Here is a 22,087-nt window from a genome sequence, read left to right on the forward strand (position 1 = left end):
AGAGGAAAGCGGGAATCCCACAGGGGTGCGGGTGCTGGAGTCGTCCCCCGCCTGGGAGCCTGTGCGGACTCGACTCCGGGTGGGGGCGCGTGTCCTGAGGTCGGGGCGGTGAGAGGCGGTTCTGGGGGCGGCAGGGCTGACGTGGACCTGCGGCCCATGGGCTCCTGCGCTGGGTCCCCGCAGGGCAGCTGGACCCCGGCCTCGGGCCCCCTGGGGCCGGGTGACTGACTGCTGGAGCCCCAGCGCGTGGAGGAGCCTGCCTCCTGGTGTGGGTGTGGGTGTGGGTGTGGGTGGGGGTGGGGGTGTGGGTGTGGGTGGGGCCCACGGGCCTGCCCCCGCTGCCCTGCCCTGGGGTGTCCCGGGATCCCCAGGGCTGCCCTAGGTCAGCGACCTGGGTCTGTGGGGCACGCCCAGGGCCCAGGAGGCCACATCCTGCTGTGAGAGGGCTCGCTCGGCCCGGGGCCAGAACGCAGGCCTGGCCAGGGCCCCGGGGCGCTGGATCCCATTAGCGCTGGGCCTGGGGCAGGCGCTCGAGTCGCCCCTGCCCCCACAGAGCCCGGGGCCAGGCCAGCCCAGGTCCCTCTGGGTCAGGGGCTGGTGTCCCGTGCGGGCGGTGCCGCCCTCCGGGAGGCACAGCGAGACGAGGCAGGGCACGGTGACGGCGGGCCGGAGCCTCCGGGCCCCCGCCCTCACCGCCACGCTCTGCCCCCGAGGCCCGCGAGCATCGAGCTGCCCCGTGGACGCGGGGGGCAGAGGGTCCCGGGCCTGTGCGGGGCCTCGGGGCAGCGGGCTCAGCGCCGCCCTGGCTCTGCCCTGGCTGTGCCCGTCACTGCCCAGCGAGGGGCACGAGCTGCAGTGGCCGCGGGGCAGGAAGGGTGTCCTGGGCCCGACAGCGTCATCCCTAGGGGGCTGGGGGGACCGCGTGATGGGAGTCCCGGGGGTGCTCCAGGGCCCGGTCCGTCGCGGGGCCTCTGGGGTGGCCCAGGCAGGTGCCAAATGGAAGGAGACCCCGTTTTCTGTCTTGAAGCCCGCCGTGTCCCGGGGCCGCCTGCCTGCACCGCCTTGTTGCCCCGGGAGGGTGGGGAGGGAGTTCCACCGCCGGGGCTGGGGGGCAAGTTGGACGATGGCCTGGCCGGGAGGGGGTCCGGGCGGCTCAGGCCGGGCGGCTGGGCCCGGGGAGGCCGGCTCCTCCACCCTGGGCGGTGGCTCAGAGGCCGGAGAAGGGAGGAGAGGCCCGGGCGCCGGGGACACTGGCTCCAGGCCCAGGGGCCTCGTGGGGAACTCCTCAGGTCCCGCTGGAAAGAGGCCGACGGGGTCAGCGTCTCCAGCAGGCTGTGTGTCCCCCGCTGGGGGCCCCGGGGGTCCTCACGGCTCCCGCGTGACCCCCCCCCGGCCTGACCCTGTGCTCAGCCCCCCACACTGCTGCCCGGGCCCTGCAGTGGGTACCCGCCCGCCCGCCCAGCCCTGGCCTGGGGTCCCCGAGGCTGGAGCAGAAGAGGAGAGCCCCAGAGATGAGGACGGGGGCCCCGGGGGCTCTGTCCCCTGTGGGCGGCCCCAGCAGGCCGAGTCGGGAGGGGCCGGGGCCCTGAGCCCACCTGGCGGGGGCAGGTCGCACCGCATCCTGCGGAGCTGGGTCATGGAGGCCCGAAGGTGTCTCAGCACGGCCTCGTCCTCCAGGGCCCAGGGCTGGGCCAGAGAGTCCTGGAGGAACTCCCGGAGCCCTTCCAGGGGCAGCTTCAGGAGGCGCTCTGGGCGGTGGGCGAGAGTCAGACCCAGAGGGCCCCGCCCTGGGGCCCCCGGGGCCCCCAGGCCAGCGGCTGGGGTCCCGCTGTGCCCAGGAGCGCCGCGGGCAGTGCGCTGGCCGGGGTGGCCCCTGCCCGCTGCTCCACTCGGGGAGCCCCGCTGCACCCGCCTGCCCCGCCGTCCCCCCGCCCCAGGTCTGGGTGCTGCTCAGAGCCCAGGGTCACCGCCCCTGCCCCCCGCCCCCGGCACACCTGGGCTCCCGGGGGCTCACTTACTCCTGTGCACCTTGAGGATGGTATAGGCCATGGCCGTGAGCACCCTCTCCCCATCCAACACGTAGGCATCCCACAGCTTCAGGGTGAGCGAGAAGGGGGTCTAGGGGGACGGCGGGGTGGGAGGAGCGGCCTGAGCAGGGCCCCTGGGGGGCTCGGCTGGGGCTAGGCTAGGCCTGCCATCTGGCCCCCGGCTGCCTGCGACGAGGCCCCGCAGCGCCCCCCCCCCCGGCCCCCGCCCCCCGCCCCCCGCCTCCCCGTGCGTGCCCTCCTCCCAGGGAGATCAGGGACTCCCGGCCGCTCCGGGTTCCGACCCCGGCCAGCACCTCCCGCACCCCTGGGGGCACAGACTCTGCCCGCACTTGACGACACCACGCCTCGAGAGGACCCCAGGCTGGCCGCCCGATGGGCCGAGGGCCCGTCCACACCCCGGGCTGACCCGGCCTCCCCCGGGGGAGCTGAGGCAGAGACGGGCCGCCCCCCGGGACCTCGTCCAGGGACCCTCTGGGCTTCTCCAGGACGGGCTGGGCTGCGAGCCTCAGCCTCAGCCTCAGCCTCAGGACCCCGGGGTCGGGCCTGGCTCGTCTGGAGGGTGGGGCTGAGCTGGGCCCTCCCCGGGGGCAGGGGGCAGGTCCGGGAGCGGGGGTCCCGGGGCGGGGGGGGGGCCTCACCCGGCCGAGGAAGCACTGGAGAAACCATTTGGGGCTGTAGATGCCGGTGGACATCTGCTCCTCGTCCTGGCGGGAGGGCAGGGGGTGCTCAGGCCCCACGCCGCGGCCCCTGGAGCCGGGTGGACGCGCTCCCCACGGGCCAGCCCAGCCCCGAGGGCGCCCCCGGGCCCCAGGGGGAGGAACGTGACCCCAACTCTGGGCAGCTCGGAGGGAGGGCCATGCCCCCCACCCCCTGCCCCGGGCTCCGGGGACGGAGCCTCAGGAGCTCCCACTCGCCCCCACTCGCCATGTGCTTCCTCAGGTCCGGGAGAGCTCTTTGGAGGACCCGCTCGTGATGTCTCTGGAACCTGAGGAGCTTCGGGAAGCCCGGGACGAAGAAGCCTGAGAAGGCCCCAGGCCCCCACGGTCAGGGCCTCCTCCTGCACCAGGCGGGGTGGGGGGTGTCGGGGCAGGGGCCTCCCCGCCACGCCCTGACCCCCGTGTGCCCACCGCCCTCGGAGCCCTGGCTGGATCCGCTCTTCCCAGAGGGCAGGGCCTGCCTCCCAGGCCGGGGGCGCGGGGCCCGGGGACCCTCGTCCTCACAGAGACCCCGCGGGGCGTGGGCTGGGGGCTGAGGACCGGGCCCGGCTGACCCAGCACCCTCTCTCCTGCGGGGGCCGCCGCGGGGACAGGCGGGTCCCCAGCCCCGAGGGGCAGCGGGTGCAGGCCAAGGGGAGGGTGATGGGCGTGCACGGCCCTCTGCTGTGGGGCTTGGGAGTGAGGCTGGGGGCCCCCGGGAGGGGGAGACGCTGCCCCCTGGGCCCCGTGTGGCCGTGGGCTGGCAGGGGGGCCTGGGGGACAAGCCGGCAGCCCGGCGGGAGGCTGGGGGAGCAACGGGAGTGCGTGCCTGGCCTGCAGACGGTGGGGCGGGTGGCCGTGGCTCCGGGACCCCGAGGCCACCGGGGAGGCGGGGCCCTTGCCCGTGGGGGGGCGAGCTGGGGGGTCCCCGCCTGCCCCCCGGTGCAGCAGCCTGCAGGGAGGCCCTCCTGAGCTCCCCGGCGGGCCCCTACCGTGCATGGAGTGCCGGTCGCCCACCATCAGCTGGGCCAGCGCCCAGAAGGCGTCCTCCTCGGGCAGGAACATGAGGAGGACGGCCGCGATCTCGCTCATGCCCTGGCAGTAGCCCACCTCCTGCAAGAGCCAGAGCCCCACGGAGGGCGTGCGCCCCGAGGCCCCCTCTGAGCCCTCCCCGCGGGCGTCAGGCTCCCCCGGCTCCCTCCCAGCCCGGGCTCCCGGAGGGGGCTCCCAGAGGGCGGGGGAGCAGGTGAGGGCCACCCGGACCAGCTGGGGCGCGAGCACCCCGGGCCCCGCTACCGAGCCCTGCGGCCGCCGTGCCAGGACCCCCGTCCTCAGGCCAGCAGGAGGGGCCTCCGTGAGCTGTGCCAGGCTGTAGGGGACCCGCCAGGTCTGGAGACCCCCCAGAGGGCAGGTCGGCGGGGGGGGGGGTGGGGGGGCCTGACTGTGGCCCCTGGCAGGTCCCACGAGGGGAGCTGGGCCAGGACACCCCGCGGGGCCGGGGAGCGTGTGAGCTGGGGTCCTCGGGGACCCTTCTGGAATGCGCCGTGGAAGGGGGCGGCCTCCTGGGCGCCTCGGTCTCGTTCCCTTCGGGGGAGTGGGAGCCTTCCCCGCCCGGGCTCTCGTCGGTAGTGCCGTCTGTCAGGGTCCAGACCCGAGCTCTAGGACGGCCGCGGTGCACGCGGGGGCCCTGGGCAGCCCCGGCCCTCGGGCACGCAGGCCCTGCCTCCCCTGGGAGGTCTGCACCCCGCCCCCTGCCCGTCCCGGAGGAGAGAGACCCTCCCCGGCATCTCGGGGGCCGTGGAGCCGGGGCCATAACTGTGAGTCCCGCTGGTCACCACCACTCAGGACAAGGCCGCCCGCGGGGCAGGAGGCGGGGGCAGGGACACTCACCGTGTCGTACACCGAGTACGCTGCCAGTACGCAGAACAGGGCTCGCTGCCTAGGAGGGGGGACAGCGGGGGGCTCTGCTCAGTCAGCCCCCGCCCAGCGAGGCCGCCGAGGTGCCGACACCCGCCCCGCAGGCCCCGCGGCCCGCAGGGCCCCTCCGCGGGGGCCGATCTCCGGGGTCAGGTCTGCGCACGGGGACAGGCGGCGACCTCACACGTGCAGCGTGCCGGGGGTTCAGTGCACCCTGGGGTGTCCGACGCCTCCGAGCGGCTCCCGCCGTGGGGTGCGCAGCTCCGGGCTCCCCCAGCGCCGCCAGCGCCCCGGGCCTCCAGCCCTGGAGCGGCCCCCCCCCCCCCCCGCACGCCCCCATGGGAGCCAGCGCTCCCCCTGCCCCGGTCCCCGCAGCCCCTGACGCCTCTCCTCCGCTGCCCTGGCCTGGCCCGGCCCCGTGTCCCGGGAACACCACCAGCCCCACGTGACCCCTGCACCGAGCCCACGCAGCCGGGGCATCCGTGGCCCTGAGCGCACCCCCAGGTCTTCCCAGGTGTCCCTGGGCTGGACTCTGTGGGGGGCACCCCGGGCCCGCCCATCCCAGAGCATCTCGGGGCTCCAGGTCTGAGCCGCCGTGAGGAGAGCAGGGAACGTCGTGCAGGTGTGACCCCGATACAGGCTGCGAACCCCTGGGGTCACTATCTGAGCACGGGGGGGTACGGGGTGCGGCCCCCTCAGCGCTGCCAGGAGCCGCCCGATGCCCCCCGCACGGCGGCCTGAGTCTGCACCCCGGCTCCGCGGCCCCCGGGCCCGGGCTGCTGGAGGCCGGCTCCCCCCGGGCCGGGGGTCACAGGTCAGCCTGACCCGGCCGCGCTCTGAGGGCCGCGGGGGCCCCGGGGGGCAGCAGGTTCCCTGCAGGGAGGAGCACCGAGTTCTCGTGGGGAGACGGTCCGAGCGGCCCGCCCGGGAAGCCCAGCCACCCATGCCTGGCGTCTCCCCAGCCCCGCCCCTGGCGCCCCTGCAGGTCACCCCTGGGGTCCCGGGCTCCCACACACCCCGCCCGCTGCACACACAGGTAGCTGCACCCTATGCTCCACCCACCTGCAAGCCCCTGTCGGGGGGCTCCCTGCCTTCCCCACCTCCCCGCGGCCCCTGGGGACTCTGCGGGACACCCGGGCTTCTGACGGGAGCAGGCCGTCCAGAGAACCCCAAGGTGGCCGGGGAGGCTGAGCATGTCCCACAGGGGGCAGCTGCACCGCGTCCTCGTGGGGGTGGGGTGGGGGTGGGGGCGGGACCGATAGTGTCTGGGGTTGTGGGGGATGGTGTGGGGGGTGATGCAGGGGGATGGCGTGGGGGCGGTGGGTGAGGGGATGGGGTGGGGGGCTGCGGACACAGGGCACCCCCTTCTCTAAGGTGCACACGGAGACGTCTACACATAAAGGCGACCCCAGTCTGGGGTTTGCTGTGACCCCTGCCCCTGCCCCTGGGGCCCCGTGTGCTCCGCGCAGGGCCTGCCTGGACCGGGGCGGCGTCTGGGGGGGGGGGGGGGGGGGGGGGGCGTCATGCCGTGTGTGCTCACCAAGTGCAAATTGTCTAAAACAAAACGCCCAGAATTCAGAAGTACATAAAGCACCGGAGGGTGGGTGTCACCCTGACCTGTCCGACCCTCGTCGGGTCCACGTGTCCCGGTCCAGCCGCGGCCATGCACCCTGGCCGCAGGTCCCCTTCGTGCCCCCCACGCCCCCACCCCGGCCCCCTGCTCTTCACGGGGCCGCCCCTCACCCCCTTGGGGTTCAGCTCAGACGGTGACCCCTGGAGGCCCCGTCCTGCGGCCTCCCCATCCCCGAGACCCTGGGGTTGGGGGCACGGGGGTCATCCCCAGCACCCTACCACGTGGCAGTGTGTTGTTTGCTGCCGTCGCTCCCCCCGGCCTCGGAGACCCCGTGTCCCCAGCACAGAAGCCCCCGGGCCTCTCCCAGGCCGGGCCCCCGACCCCCGAACCCCGCTGGCCCAGCAGCCTCACCCGACCCCGTAGCGGTCCCAGAACATGGTGTGACTGCGGAACGTGCGGTTGACGTCCAGGTCGATCTGCACGATGTCCCGGGAGGAGACCAGGGCCGCCTCCTTCATTGCCTGCGGGGAGACCCCGGGAGGAGGAGCCGGCGTCAGGGACACAGACCCCGACCTGTCAGCAGCTGCCGTCCTGGGCAGGGAGCCCCGGGGCCACCACGGGAGTGTGTCCTGCAGGAACCTCCACCCTTCCCCTGGGAGGCCGGGGACGGCGGGAGTGCCCACCGTGCCCGCGGGGCCTGCGTGAGGGCCTGTGCCCAGCTGTCGTGGGCGGGGAGGGGACTGAGGGTCAGCCCTGGACAGGGAGGGGACGTGGAGGATCAGCCCGGGTGGGGAGGGGACACGGGAGTTCAGCCCCGGGTGGGGAGGGGTCACGGAGGGTCAGCCCTGGGCAGGGAGGGGACCGAGGGTCCACGGGGAGTAGACGGGTCGGGTCCCACCTGGTATTTCCCGGCATTGCTGGCCTTAACCTGGTCGACGTTCAGCAATCGCAGCCACACCTGTCCCCGCACCTGGGGCGGGACCCCCTTGTACACCCGGCGTCGCAGCTGCGGGGAGGAAGGCAGTGCTGGTGAGAGGGGCCCAGGGCGGCCCCTTGGAGCCCAGGGAACACGAGGCATCTAGAAGGTTCCGGCGTCGGCTCCAGGGTGTCTGCAGAGAGGCTGGGTCTCCCTGGATCTGGCCCCCCCCCCTCCCCCGTCCCCCGCGAGGAGCAGGGACCCTGGCCCCGACCTGACGCTCCCCCACCGCCGTCCCGGGGCCTGGGGAGGGAGGCCCGGGCTCCCAGCAGACTCTCCCCAGGCAGGGGGCTCCCCCGAGGACGGGGCAGGAGGACACTGAGGGCGGCCCCCCAGCCCCGTCGGGACGGAGAGCCCTCGGGGGCACCCAGCGCCCCACCTTCTCGCTGGGGAGGTAGTGGTCCCATCGCTTGAGCATTTTTATCCATTTGTCCGCGCGCCGGGTCTCCTGGCGGAGTTTCTGGGAGAGGACAGGCGGGGGCCGCAGGTGAGGCTCCCGCCGCGGGAGGTGGGCGCTCGGGCCGCGTCCAGTGCCCCACGGGACCCGGAGGAGCCAGGAAGGCACAGGGCCCCCCGCGGACCGCGGCTCCGGGTCTCGGGTGCGTTCCCGGCGGCCCGTGCAGCGCTGGGACGGGGGACTGGGGAGACGCCCGGGGATGTCCTGGGGGACGCGGTGCAGACAGCTGGCCCCAGCTCCCCCCCACGTCCTGCCCGGGGCCCAGGACGGGCTCTCACCTTGGCCTCGCGGGGGCTGGGGTCGGGCAGCTCCCTGTCCCTGGAAGGCAGGAGACGCAGAGCCCTGAGGCCCCGGCCCCACAGCCACACACACACACACACACACACACACACACACACACACACACCCCGTCTGCACCCAGCGTCCTGGGGAGGGCAGGGCTCCCCCGGGGAGGGCAGGGGCTGCCAGCGGCCTGAGGGCGGGCGGCGGCGGCGTCTGGGGGGTCTGAGGAGGGTGTTTGCCGGTGGTGGGCTGGGCGGGGACCCCTCGGCGCCCCCAGGGGGTGACCTGCCCCCCTCCTCGATGGACCAGCCCGAGAGCTGTCAGCGTGGCCCGGGTGCCCCGTGACCGTCCCGCTGAGGTCCCCCCGCCTCCCCAGGGCCTGACTGCCCAGCGTCCAGCCGGCCTCCCCCTGCCCCCTGGCCGTCCCCCTGCTGTCCCCGGGCTCCCCTCTCTGCTGTCCCCTCTGCCACCCTGGCCCATTTCACCTCCCGTCCTGTCGGAGCCCCTGAGCACGACCACCCCTGAGCCATCCCAGCAGACACTGGGCCGTGAGCAGGGCCGAGGGGGCCCCACCTGGGGTCTCCAGCGTCCGTCAGGTTCTCGTGGGGCTGTTGACCCATCAGCCTCGTCCCCTGCGACCTAGGCCACTGGGCTGTCCCCTCCCTCCTTCCCGCCCAGGGCAGCCCCCTCCTCCTCTTGCCTCCTCCTGCCTGGTCGGGGCCTCCCTCTGCGGCCCCCCCCCCCTCCCCGCGCTGGCCTGGTCCCCGGCATCCACCTGCAGCCCCGCAAAAGCCTTCGGGTGTGGGCGAGAGCACCCCTGCGGACTCGGCCCAGACCAGGCCGTCCCCCTACGGAGAGCACGCCCCGGCCCCAGAGCCCCTCACGGGCGGGATCCCCTGCTGAAGGGACTGGACACCCCACCCCACCACCACCCCCGGATGCAGCAGGCTGACCCCTGGGCCTGCCCAAAGCAGGCGTGGGGGCCCCTCCTCTGAGTGTCCAGGGGCCTCCCCCGGGCCCAGCTCCCTTCCTGCCCACGTCCCGGGTCGGCCTCCGGGGTGTCTCAGCTGCAACCCAGCGCAGACATGGCCCTCAGAGGGCTCCAGGGGACCAGGTCCCGACCTGGGGGCGGGGGGGTCAGCCTCCAGAGAGGTGTTCCTGCAAAGGCCACCCGCCCTGGGATGGATGAGGGGTGTCCAGGGGACTCACTGCAGAAAGCCCTGGTGGTCGGCGACCTTGCACAGTGACAGGTCCTGCGGAGACCCTGCTTGGGGCGCCTGCAACAGAGGGGGCTCCGTGGTGGGGACCGATCAGAGCAGGGGAGTGGGGACAGAGACAGGAGGGAGCAGAAGGGCTCCTCCCTCCCCTGGATCCTGAGGGAGCGCCGACCCTCTGAGATTGGCCGGGCGCCAGAGTGGGCGCAGCCTGGCAGCCTCACCTGCTTCTGTCTATCAGTGACGATCCCCCCCTGGGCCTCACCCGGACCCGGCGACTGTGGTCCCCACCTGGGCCTCACTTGACCTGGTGACTCTGATCCCTACCTGGCCCTCACCCAGGCCTGGTGACTCTAGTCCCCAACTGGGCTTCACCCAGGTGACTCTGGTCTCCACCTGAGCCTCATGTGGATCTGCGACTGTGGTCCCCACCTCCTTGGCCTCACCTGAACCTGGTGACTCTGGTCCCCACCTGGGCTCACCTGGACCTGGTAGCTGTGGTCTTCATCTGGACCTGGTGACTCTGGTCCCCACCCGGGCCTCACCTGTACCTGGTGCCTGGGCTCCTCCGCTACCAATGACGAGGATCCAGGATGGACCCTTAGTTGCTACTGACACCGGGACCATCCCCAGGGTCTCACTTGTTCCTGGTGACTGTGGTCCTTGCCTGGGCTGACCTGGCTCATCCTTGGCTCTGATCCCCTCTTGAGCCTCACCTGCTCTTGCAGGTACGGTCCCCCCTGTCGTGGGTGTGTAGTGTCTATGGTCCCTTCTGGGCCTCACCTGATGGTACTGGGCCACGATATTGGCCCTTTGCAAGGCCAGCAGGGTCTCCGGGTCCTCCTGCATCGTGCTGCAATCCAAACACATCCAAGGATGACGGCGCGTGAGAACCTTCCGAGGACACATGCGTCCGGGTGCTCCCCGTGGGCGGGCGCCCCTCTGTCTGACCGGAGCCGGAGACAACCCCGTAGCCCCGAGGGGCACAGGCATCACACACGGGCCCTCGCTGCCTGTCTGTCCGTCGCCCACCGACAGTCCACCTTCCCAGCCACTGTCCCAGGGCACGCCGTCACGCTGGGGTCACAGAGCGCTCCCACCCCGGTATCAGGAGCACACGGGCGGGGGACCCAGGGGCTCCGGGGAACTGCCCACCTGATGCTCGGGGGTGACGTCTCCCAGCCCGGGGCCGGCGCAGAGATGGTGGTGGGTGGGCCGGCCAGCGAGTGTCCCTGCGGGCTTGGGGGGGGGGGGGGCGGGAATGGAAGGTTTCTCCGAGATTCCACAAGCACACGACCAAGGGGAGAAAGCGACGGACTGGACTTCATCAAAATTAAAACCTGATGCCAGCAAGAGTGCGACCGAACTCCCTACCCTGAGGGCAGCGATGTGTGAATAGCCTGAGGGGGGCCCTGGGGGAGCACGAGGGACTCCACGTTCTTTGGAGCCTGAAGAGCAAGCCTGCTCACGGGCCAGGGGGACCCAGCGGGCACAGGGCGGGATGGGGGGGTGACAGTCACCCCTGTCGGGGTCCATGCGTCTAGGACAGGCTGGAAAGGTCATGGCTTGGGTGCCTGCACAGCAGAGGGCTTACAGGGGAGCGGGGGTCCCGGGGGAGCTGCCTGAGTTCCGACTGCAGCCTCCTTCCCTGGACGGGGGGCAGCAGGGTGGCCGCTCTCACCCCGTGGGGCTGTGGAAGGGCTGTGGGAGCTGCTCACGGTCATCGCATGGGGGTCGGGGTGTTGTGGACCCCAGCGCGGGAGGCCTGTGCCCCCACGCGGATCCACAGGCCCCACTGTGGCCCGCGGGGATCAGGGATCAGCTGCCACTCACCTGTGACCTGTCGCTGTGTGGGCGCCTCCTCTTTATGCACTGGGGTACTGGGGAGTGTGGGAGGGTGGGGGTACTGGGGAGAGTGGGAGGGTGGGGGTACTGGGGAGAGTGGGAGTAGCGGGGTACTGGGGAGAGTGGGAGGGTGGGGGTACTGGGGAGAGTGGGAGGGTGGGGGTACTGGGGAGAGTGGGAGTAGCGGGGTACTGGGGAGAGTGGGAGTAGCGGGGTACTGGGGAGAGTGGGAGGGTGGGGGTACTGAGGAGAGACGAGTCCTGGGCTACTGGGGAGAGCAGGAGAGTCGGGTCGCTGCGAGCCAGATCCGGAGCACCGGTGCCTCCGAAGGTCTGCGGACGCAGAGTGGGCACCAGGCAGCGGTGGAACCCGGGGGCACCACAGTTCCGCCCAGAGCGGGGTCCCGCATCATCACTGTGGGCAGGCGGGGTCCAATCAGCACTCAGCCCTCACCCTGGTGGCCGAGGGTCCCGGGGGAGGGTCCTGTCCCCACGCCGGGCGGGAAGGCGATGCAGGCAGCCTCCCGCATCCTCAGTTCCCATCCTCGGGCCCTGCAGGCCTCCCGCCCTTCAAGGCAGACTGGGGGTCACAGATGCCCCCCTCCGCCCCCCAGGGTTCACAGCGTGGGGTTGCAGTTAGGAGCATTTGAGGGGCTCCTGGGTGGTTCCGTCCGTCGGTTCCACGTCGACTCTTGAGTTTGGCTCAAGCCAGGATCTCCAGGTTGTGGCGTGGAGCCTCGGGTGGGGCTCGGTCTCCGGTGGGTGAGGAGTCCGCTCCAGGTTCCCCCTGTCCCTCCGCCCCTGCCCCCCGCACCGTCTCCCAAGTACATCTTCTAAACATTAACATGAAGACACGTGAGCATCTGGATCCCCTCTGCAGAGGCGCCTTCGTGTGCGTCACGACCGTGTAAATGCCTTTCACGGGCCCACCGGGATTCCCACCGGAAACCCCTTTTCCTTGGTATCTATTGAAGTGCCGTCGACACCCAAGGGGACAGTAGTTTCAGGGCTACAGCTGGCGACTTGACAATTCTGTGCCTCGCTCAGCTCTCCCCGCGAGAAGCGGCGTCACCGTCTGTCCCCGTACCGAGTTGTCCCCACGGTCCTGACTCTATTGCCAGGCCGTACTTTCTAAATTTCCGGGATTCCTTTATTTAGAACCACACGCTTGTAGCTTTCCCTATTTGTTCATCCACGTTGCCCACCTGCCCCCCGCGGCCCCTCTGATCACTCAGCACGATCCATCCCGTTAACCAGAGAAAGGACATGGGGCGGCCCGGGGCGGAGGGGGGCGGCGGGGCTCAGCGCTTCAGCGCCTGCCTTCCCTTCGGCCCAGGGCGAGATCCTGGAGTCCCGGGATCGAGTCCCACATCGGGCTCCCTGCACGGAGCCTTCTTCTCCCTCTGCCCGTGTCTCTGCCTCTCCCTCTCTCTCTCTCTCTCTCTCTCTCTCTCTCTCTCTCTCGTCTCTCGGTGTCTCTCAAGGATATATAAATAAAATCTTTAAAAAAACAACAAAAACAAAGAGAAAGGAGACGATCCCCTCAAGAGTCGCAGAAAACGCATTTGACAGAACAAAGCATGAAAAGCACAGGGGGTTTTAGGAAAGGTCTGTCAACAGAGGAGAGGCCGCGTAGGAAGGCCCGCAGCTGACGTCATCCCCGAGGGTGACGACCTGAAATCGTCTCCCCCGAGAGCAGGAACAAGCCACGGAGGTGCCCTCTCAGCGCTGGGAGTCCCACGTAGTCAACAGACCGGAAACAGCCGTGTGGGGGTCGCGTCCACGCCCACAGGGGCCCGGCCTCCTCAGGACCCGCGGGGAGGCTTCCGGGTCAGGGTTAGGGTCAGGGTCAGGGTCAGGGTCAGGGTTAGGGTTAGGGTTAGGGTTGGCATATTGTGCTTAGCATAATACTCTTTCTAGGCTTTAATACTTCTTTAAATGTTTCATAGAATTCACTCATGAAGCCATCTGGTCGTGGACTTCTGCGTTTTGGGAATTTTTTTCCTATTACTCAACAGCTTCGCTGAGAATTGGTCTATTCAAATTTTCTATTTCTCTATGTGTCAGTTTTGGTAGGTTATATATTTTCTAGGAATTTAGCCACACACAAAAGTAAAATCAAAAACTAGAAATTTCATTCTTTGGCTTGTGTCTATCCACTTTTTCCAACACCATTTGTAGATTTTTTTCCCCACTGGATATTCTTTCCAGCTTTATCAAGGATTAAACGACGACATAGTTGTGGGTTCATTTCTGGGAGGTCTGCTCTGTGCTCTTGGTCTGTGTGTCCGTTGTCGTGCCAGGACCGTACTGTCTTCATCACAACAGTTTTGTGACATAACTGGAAATCTAGCGATGTGAAGCTTCCTACTTGGCTTTTCTTTTGCAAGGCTGCTTCGCCTGTCTGGGGTCTTTTGAGGTTCCATGCAAAGTTGAAGATCATTTATCTTAGCTCTGTGAGAAATGCTGGGGGCATTTTGATAGGGTTTATAGGAATGTCTGGGCTGCTCTCGGTTGTGAAGACACTTCGTACCCTTTCAGTCCACGAGTGTGGAGTGTCTCTTTCCGTTTCTTTGTGTCATCGATTTCTTTCCATCATCGTCTTCAGAGTAAGTTTTTATAGCTGTTTCCTTAGGTTTTTTCTTAAGTATAATATTATTTTTTGTTTCATTTTAAATTTATTTTTATTAATGTCTTAGTTTCTCTTTTTCTTACCTTCTTACTGAGGTATAGGAATGCAACAGAATTCTGTGCATTAATTATGTATCCTGTGACTTTACTGAATTCATTTACCGGTTCTAACATTTTTTTGTTTGTTCATTTTTGTAGTTTTCTATATATAGTGTCATGGTGTCCATTTCTGGTAGGTTGTCCTATTGGCATATAGTTTCTGATGTGCCATCAAGCCCTCTTGTCTCCACCGTTTCTGTCAGAACCCTGCGTTCACCCTGCCTGTGTCCGAGTTTTGTTTTGTTTTGTTTTGTTTTGTTTCTTTTTATCTCGGACAAGTGACTGAGTTTCAAACCTCCAAGTTTTAGGGGCTGCCCTGGGGGAGACCCGTGCTCCTCCCGCCCGGGAGGGTCTCCTCCCACTTCTGGCCTTTGCTGGCCCGGCCCAGGGACGCGGCCCCGTGACCGCACAGGGGTTTGCAGTTTGTGGCCACACAGGGCAGACAGCTGGCCCTAGTCCCGCGGCCCTCGGCCGGGGTCCCCGCTCCTGGGCCTGGGAACCGTTGGCGCCACCGTCCTTGGGACCCCGGGGACCCTGAGCCCACCCTGTCGCTCCAGGGGCCGCCCCCCACTTCGCCTCCCGAGCACCGTCGAGGCCGGCGTGTCCCCCCCCCCAGCAGACTTCTGGAAGTTCTGACTTTGTGCTCTGCTGCTTCTAATAGTGTGCGTAGACCCGTCAGCTGGCTCCCTGCCCCTGTGGGATCCGGGGCTGTGTCTCCCCCAGACCGACTGACTGATTTTCTTTTTAAGATTTTATTTTTCTGTCATCTCTACACCCACATGGGGCTTGAACTCTCCGCCCCAAGAACAAGAGTCGCGTGTTCTTACCAACCACCCCAACCACCCCGAGAGCGGCCAGGCTCCCTTTGATTGATTGACAGGGAGTAACTGAAGCCGACGTGCTGCCTGTGTCGTGTCAGGGCAGAAACTGAGCCCCGGCGTCGAGGTGCGGTGGAGTCATTGGGACCTTGGTCGATGTTAAAGAAAGCGGAGCCTCCCCGGGAGCCCCGGGAGCCCAGGGAGCGGGGCCCACACACGTGACAAGTTGGCCGTTTCCTTGACCAGGAGTCATTGGGCTGGCTGCCGATTTATTTGAGTTGCTATTCGACGGCGAAGGTCGTACTAGGATGGGGACACAGCGAGAACGTTCCGGGTTCTTGCGGGTTCGGAGGTAGCTAAAGCTCCCCCGTCGTGGACTCGATGTCCCAGTTGGGTGCAGAGATAGGCGAGCCAGCAAAGAGATGAGAAACATGGCCCTGGGGTGCCTGGCCGGCCTGGTCGGGGGACCTTGATGTCAGGACTGTGAGCTGGAACTCCGTGTTGGGTGTAGAGAGGACATAAACGTAAAACCTTTAACAAACAATAAATGGATGAACTAAGACAGCGTGACGTGGAAGGGGAGTCCTCGCTTCAGGACAAACCTCAGAGCGGACCATGTCTAGCCTGCGACCTGTTCTTGATGGCCCCGCTCGCTCTCCCGGGCCCAGATGACGGGGTCCCCCACGAGGGACGGTCCCGCCCGAGTGGGAGTGGGCCTCCTTCCCCGTAAGGCCCGTGCCTCCCCTCGTTCTGCAGGACAGAAGAGCCGGGAAGGCACGAGCTCGGGGGGATCAGCATAAACCTCGGCGATGGTCCTTCCCGATCCCGGGAGCCAGAGCTCGGCCTCCTTTTGGGACCCGACGTCCTAAAGAAGCCCGTGTGGTCAGTGGCTCGGATGCAGGGCGGAGGCCGACGGAGAATCAGGAAGAGCAAAATGGGGCGGGGGGGAACCAGAAGCTGAAGGAGAGGGGGACAGCTGTCAGCATCGGGAGCCTTCGCGGGGACCCGGCGTCCTTTCCCAGGAGGGGCCCCCCCTCTGTAGGGTGCTTCCCGCCGCCCCGCGCTCCCCGTGGGCGCCCGCAGGCGCATCCCCGGGCCTCCAGCGCCTCCGCAGACGTGGTCTGGAGCGTCCTCCGTGTGTCCTACCGGGGACCCCAGCGTCACGTCTGTAACCGTCCGGCTGCTGTCTGACAACAGTCGGGGGATTCCGACGTTTGTTGGGTTTGGGGTGTGTGCCTGTCTGTCGCCGTGCCGCGATCTGATCCTCGGGCCGCGTCGTCCTGACGCCGAAACGGTTGAAACACCATCATTTCCGGTGCTGGCGCTGGGCAGCTAGCTGGGTCCTCCCGGCCGACCCGGGCCCCCTCGTGCCGTCCCGTGCCGTCCCGTGCCGTCCCGTCCCGCCGGGGGGTCAGCTGAGCTGGAAGGTCCGGCTCGGCCACATTCCCGTGGGTGGCAGCGGGTCCCCGCCGAGCGCCGGCCGCTCCTCTTCTCCCCGATGCCTCTCCAGCGGGGAGCCAGACCTCGGGGCCGCCCTGGGGGGAGCTCCTGAGGGGCCGGCTGCCCGTGGGGGGAGCCCTGGGGCTGCCTGTGTGTGTGTGTGTGTGGGAGTCGGGGTGGGGACGGGGCCGGGGTCCCTCGGTCCCCTGCGCTGCCTGCCCCCAGGCCGAGCCCCGCGCTCACCCAGCCCCTACTCTCCAGGGCGTGCAGGGTGCCCTCCACACTCTGGTGCGAGGGATCCAGCAGCACCGGGTGTGCACGCTGAGCCCGCCCGGTGAGGGTGGCCCAGGTGTGAGAGCTGCAAGGGCCTGCTGTCCTGACGTCCGCTCCGGGGCCACGCTGACCGCCCCGCGGGCCCTCTGTGCCCCAGGCGCACAGGCCCGGGGCGGGGAGGGGAGGAAGCGCCCCGGAGCCCGGGCAGCCCAGGCCCCCTGGACAGAGGGGGCACAGACCTCCCGGGGCGCTTAGCACAGACCCTGGTGACCTGAGGCTCCCCGGCTGTCACTCTGTCCCAGGCCCGTCCTGGCCGCGGGCGCAGGCTGAGTCGCAGTAGAGTCTGCGGGGTCCTGACCCTGGCGTCTGGCCGCCCCGGGAAGGCACGTGGGGACGTCAGCCGTGTGTGCCTGGCGGCGCCCCCGCAGGGGCTGGTCGGGGCCTGGGCGGCGCCCCCTCCTCCTCTCTGGGGGTGTCTCCGCACCCCGTGCACAGAGCTCCGGGAGACGCAGAAACGAGCCGGCCGTGCCCTCTCACACAACAACACTTTATTGAACTTGCAACAGCAAACAGGGGCTCAGAGCCGAGGGTGCGCGCCTTCCCCTGGGAGACCTTCCTGTCCTTAGAGGAAAGCGGGAATCCCACAGGGGTGCGGGTGCTGGAGTCGTCCCCCGCCTGGGAGCCTGTGCGGACTCGACTCCGGGTGGGGGCGCGTGTCCTGAGGTCGGGGCGGTGAGAGGCGGTTCTGGGGGCGGCAGGGCTGACGTGGACCTGCGGCCCATGGGCTCCTGCGCTGGGTCCCCGCAGGGCAGCTGGACCCCGGCCTCGGGCCCCCTGGGGCCGGGTGACTGACTGCTGGAGCCCCAGCGCGTGGAGGAGCCTGCCTCCTGGTGTGGGTGTGGGTGTGGGTGTGGGTGGGGGTGGGGGTGTGGGTGTGGGTGGGGCCCACGGGCCTGCCCCCGCTGCCCTGCCCTGGGGTGTCCCGGGATCCCCAGGGCTGCCCTAGGTCAGCGACCTGGGTCTGTGGGGCACGCCCAGGGCCCAGGAGGCCACATCCTGCTGTGAGAGGGCTCGCTCGGCCCGGGGCCAGAACGCAGGCCTGGCCAGGGCCCCGGGGCGCTGGATCCCATTAGCGCTGGGCCTGGGGCAGGCGCTCGAGTCGCCCCTGCCCCCACAGAGCCCGGGGCCAGGCCAGCCCAGGTCCCTCTGGGTCAGGGGCTGGTGTCCCGTGCGGGCGGTGCCGCCCTCCGGGAGGCACAGCGAGACGAGGCAGGGCACGGTGACGGCGGGCCGGAGCCTCCGGGCCCCCGCCCTCACCGCCACGCTCTGCCCCCGAGGCCCGCGAGCATCGAGCTGCCCCGTGGACGCGGGGGGCAGAGGGTCCCGGGCCTGTGCGGGGCCTCGGGGCAGCGGGCTCAGCGCCGCCCTGGCTCTGCCCTGGCTGTGCCCGTCACTGCCCAGCGAGGGGCACGAGCTGCAGTGGCCGCGGGGCAGGAAGGGTGTCCTGGGCCCGACAGCGTCATCCCTAGGGGGCTGGGGGGACCGCGTGATGGGAGTCCCGGGGGTGCTCCAGGGCCCGGTCCGTCGCGGGGCCTCTGGGGTGGCCCAGGCAGGTGCCAAATGGAAGGAGACCCCGTTTTCTGTCTTGAAGCCCGCCGTGTCCCGGGGCCGCCTGCCTGCACCGCCTTGTTGCCCCGGGAGGGTGGGGAGGGAGTTCCACCGCCGGGGCTGGGGGGCAAGTTGGACGATGGCCTGGCCGGGAGGGGGTCCGGGCGGCTCAGGCCGGGCGGCTGGGCCCGGGGAGGCCGGCTCCTCCACCCTGGGCGGTGGCTCAGAGGCCGGAGAAGGGAGGAGAGGCCCGGGCGCCGGGGACACTGGCTCCAGGCCCAGGGGCCTCGTGGGGAACTCCTCAGGTCCCGCTGGAAAGAGGCCGACGGGGTCAGCGTCTCCAGCAGGCTGTGTGTCCCCCGCTGGGGGCCCCGGGGGTCCTCACGGCTCCCGCGTGACCCCCCCCCGGCCTGACCCTGTGCTCAGCCCCCCACACTGCTGCCCGGGCCCTGCAGTGGGTACCCGCCCGCCCGCCCAGCCCTGGCCTGGGGTCCCCGAGGCTGGAGCAGAAGAGGAGAGCCCCAGAGATGAGGACGGGGGCCCCGGGGGCTCTGTCCCCTGTGGGCGGCCCCAGCAGGCCGAGTCGGGAGGGGCCGGGGCCCTGAGCCCACCTGGCGGGGGCAGGTCGCACCGCATCCTGCGGAGCTGGGTCATGGAGGCCCGAAGGTGTCTCAGCACGGCCTCGTCCTCCAGGGCCCAGGGCTGGGCCAGAGAGTCCTGGAGGAACTCCCGGAGCCCTTCCAGGGGCAGCTTCAGGAGGCGCTCTGGGCGGTGGGCGAGAGTCAGACCCAGAGGGCCCCGCCCTGGGGCCCCCGGGGCCCCCAGGCCAGCGGCTGGGGTCCCGCTGTGCCCAGGAGCGCCGCGGGCAGTGCGCTGGCCGGGGTGGCCCCTGCCCGCTGCTCCACTCGGGGAGCCCCGCTGCACCCGCCTGCCCCGCCGTCCCCCCGCCCCAGGTCTGGGTGCTGCTCAGAGCCCAGGGTCACCGCCCCTGCCCCCCGCCCCCGGCACACCTGGGCTCCCGGGGGCTCACTTACTCCTGTGCACCTTGAGGATGGTATAGGCCATGGCCGTGAGCACCCTCTCCCCATCCAACACGTAGGCATCCCACAGCTTCAGGGTGAGCGAGAAGGGGGTCTAGGGGGACGGCGGGGTGGGAGGAGCGGCCTGAGCAGGGCCCCTGGGGGGCTCGGCTGGGGCTAGGCTAGGCCTGCCATCTGGCCCCCGGCTGCCTGCGACGAGGCCCCGCAGCGCCCCCCCCCGGCCCCCGCCCCCCGCCCCCCGCCTCCCCGTGCGTGCCCTCCTCCCAGGGAGATCAGGGACTCCCGGCCACTCCGGGTTCCGACCCCGGCCAGCACCTCCCGCACCCCTGGGGGCACAGACTCTGCCCGCACTTGACGACACCACGCCTCGAGAGGACCCCAGGCTGGCCGCCCGATGGGCCGAGGGCCCGTCCACACCCCGGGCTGACCCGGCCTCCCCCGGGGGAGCTGAGGCAGAGACGGGCCGCCCCCCGGGACCTCGTCCAGGGACCCTCTGGGCTTCTCCAGGACGGGCTGGGCTGCGAGCCTCAGCCTCAGCCTCAGCCTCAGGACCCCGGGGTCGGGCCTGGCTCGTCTGGAGGGTGGGGCTGAGCTGGGCCCTCCCCGGGGGCAGGGGGCAGGTCCGGGAGCGGGGGTCCCGGGGCGGGGGGGGGGCCTCACCCGGCCGAGGAAGCACTGGAGAAACCATTTGGGGCTGTAGATGCCGGTGGACATCTGCTCCTCGTCCTGGCGGGAGGGCAGGGGGTGCTCAGGCCCCACGCCGCGGCCCCTGGAGCCGGGTGGACGCGCTCCCCACGGGCCAGCCCAGCCCCGAGGGCGCCCCCGGGCCCCAGGGGGAGGAACGTGACCCCAACTCTGGGCAGCTCGGAGGGAGGGCCATGCCCCCCACCCCCTGCCCCGGGCTCCGGGGACGGAGCCTCAGGAGCTCCCACTCGCCCCCACTCGCCATGTGCTTCCTCAGGTCCGGGAGAGCTCTTTGGAGGACCCGCTCGTGATGTCTCTGGAACCTGAGGAGCTTCGGGAAGCCCGGGACGAAGAAGCCTGAGAAGGCCCCAGGCCCCCACGGTCAGGGCCTCCTCCTGCACCAGGCGGGGTGGGGGGTGTCGGGGCAGGGGCCTCCCCGCCACGCCCTGACCCCCGTGTGCCCACCGCCCTCGGAGCCCTGGCTGGATCCGCTCTTCCCAGAGGGCAGGGCCTGCCTCCCAGGCCGGGGGCGCGGGGCCCGGGGACCCTCGTCCTCACAGAGACCCCGCGGGGCGTGGGCTGGGGGCTGAGGACCGGGCCCGGCTGACCCAGCACCCTCTCTCCTGCGGGGGCCGCCGCGGGGACAGGCGGGTCCCCAGCCCCGAGGGGCAGCGGGTGCAGGCCAAGGGGAGGGTGATGGGCGTGCACGGCCCTCTGCTGTGGGGCTTGGGAGTGAGGCTGGGGGCCCCCGGGAGGGGGAGACGCTGCCCCCTGGGCCCCGTGTGGCCGTGGGCTGGCAGGGGGGCCTGGGGGACAAGCCGGCAGCCCGGCGGGAGGCTGGGGGAGCAACGGGAGTGCGTGCCTGGCCTGCAGACGGTGGGGCGGGTGGCCGTGGCTCCGGGACCCCGAGGCCACCGGGGAGGCGGGGCCCTTGCCCGTGGGGGGGCGAGCTGGGGGGTCCCCGCCTGCCCCCCGGTGCAGCAGCCTGCAGGGAGGCCCTCCTGAGCTCCCCGGCGGGCCCCTACCGTGCATGGAGTGCCGGTCGCCCACCATCAGCTGGGCCAGCGCCCAGAAGGCGTCCTCCTCGGGCAGGAACATGAGGAGGACGGCCGCGATCTCGCTCATGCCCTGGCAGTAGCCCACCTCCTGCAAGAGCCAGAGCCCCACGGAGGGCGTGCGCCCCGAGGCCCCCTCTGAGCCCTCCCCGCGGGCGTCAGGCTCCCCCGGCTCCCTCCCAGCCCGGGCTCCCGGAGGGGGCTCCCAGAGGGCGGGGGAGCAGGTGAGGGCCACCCGGACCAGCTGGGGCGCGAGCACCCCGGGCCCCGCTACCGAGCCCTGCGGCCGCCGTGCCAGGACCCCCGTCCTCAGGCCAGCAGGAGGGGCCTCCGTGAGCTGTGCCAGGCTGTAGGGGACCCGCCAGGTCTGGAGACCCCCCAGAGGGCAGGTCGGCGGGGGGGGGGGTGGGGGGGCCTGACTGTGGCCCCTGGCAGGTCCCACGAGGGGAGCTGGGCCAGGACACCCCGCGGGGCCGGGGAGCGTGTGAGCTGGGGTCCTCGGGGACCCTTCTGGAATGCGCCGTGGAAGGGGGCGGCCTCCTGGGCGCCTCGGTCTCGTTCCCTTCGGGGGAGTGGGAGCCTTCCCCGCCCGGGCTCTCGTCGGTAGTGCCGTCTGTCAGGGTCCAGACCCGAGCTCTAGGACGGCCGCGGTGCACGCGGGGGCCCTGGGCAGCCCCGGCCCTCGGGCACGCAGGCCCTGCCTCCCCTGGGAGGTCTGCACCCCGCCCCCTGCCCGTCCCGGAGGAGAGAGACCCTCCCCGGCATCTCGGGGGCCGTGGAGCCGGGGCCATAACTGTGAGTCCCGCTGGTCACCACCACTCAGGACAAGGCCGCCCGCGGGGCAGGAGGCGGGGGCAGGGACACTCACCGTGTCGTACACCGAGTACGCTGCCAGTACGCAGAACAGGGCTCGCTGCCTAGGAGGGGGGACAGCGGGGGGCTCTGCTCAGTCAGCCCCCGCCCAGCGAGGCCGCCGAGGTGCCGACACCCGCCCCGCAGGCCCCGCGGCCCGCAGGGCCCCTCCGCGGGGGCCGATCTCCGGGGTCAGGTCTGCGCACGGGGACAGGCGGCGACCTCACACGTGCAGCGTGCCGGGGGTTCAGTGCACCCTGGGGTGTCCGACGCCTCCGAGCGGCTCCCGCCGTGGGGTGCGCAGCTCCGGGCTCCCCCAGCGCCGCCAGCGCCCCGGGCCTCCAGCCCTGGAGCGGCCCCCCCCCCCCCCCGCACGCCCCCATGGGAGCCAGCGCTCCCCCTGCCCCGGTCCCCGCAGCCCCTGACGCCTCTCCTCCGCTGCCCTGGCCTGGCCCGGCCCCGTGTCCCGGGAACACCACCAGCCCCACGTGACCCCTGCACCGAGCCCACGCAGCCGGGGCATCCGTGGCCCTGAGCGCACCCCCAGGTCTTCCCAGGTGTCCCTGGGCTGGACTCTGTGG

General features: G+C 70.4%; 1 protein-coding gene across 1 annotated transcript in view; it reads right to left on the reverse strand.

The window, feature by feature from the left end:
* The window catches only part of LOC140597498 (uncharacterized), a gene marked incomplete at its 5' end in the record, with an annotated part of 53,299 nt that extends 31,757 nt beyond the window's left edge, over nt 1-21,542 (reverse strand). The window contains 12 exons of the mRNA XM_072746091.1: nt 945-1,295; nt 1,596-1,748; nt 2,019-2,118; nt 2,687-2,752; nt 2,973-3,067; nt 17,836-18,186; nt 18,487-18,639; nt 18,910-19,009; nt 19,576-19,641; nt 19,862-19,956; nt 20,625-20,745; nt 21,523-21,542. Coding sequence (XP_072602192.1) covers nt 945-1,295; nt 1,596-1,748; nt 2,019-2,118; nt 2,687-2,752; nt 2,973-3,067; nt 17,836-18,186; nt 18,487-18,639; nt 18,910-19,009; nt 19,576-19,641; nt 19,862-19,956; nt 20,625-20,745; nt 21,523-21,542 — 1,671 coding nt within the window. The remainder of the gene's footprint in view (nt 1-944; nt 1,296-1,595; nt 1,749-2,018; nt 2,119-2,686; nt 2,753-2,972; nt 3,068-17,835; nt 18,187-18,486; nt 18,640-18,909; nt 19,010-19,575; nt 19,642-19,861; nt 19,957-20,624; nt 20,746-21,522) is intronic.
* Nucleotides 21,543-22,087: the final 545 nt, after the last annotated feature.

Source organism: Vulpes vulpes, unplaced genomic scaffold, assembly GCF_048418805.1.
Source record: "Vulpes vulpes isolate BD-2025 unplaced genomic scaffold, VulVul3 u000000802, whole genome shotgun sequence".
NCBI classification, from domain to species: Eukaryota; Metazoa; Chordata; class Mammalia; order Carnivora; family Canidae; genus Vulpes; species Vulpes vulpes.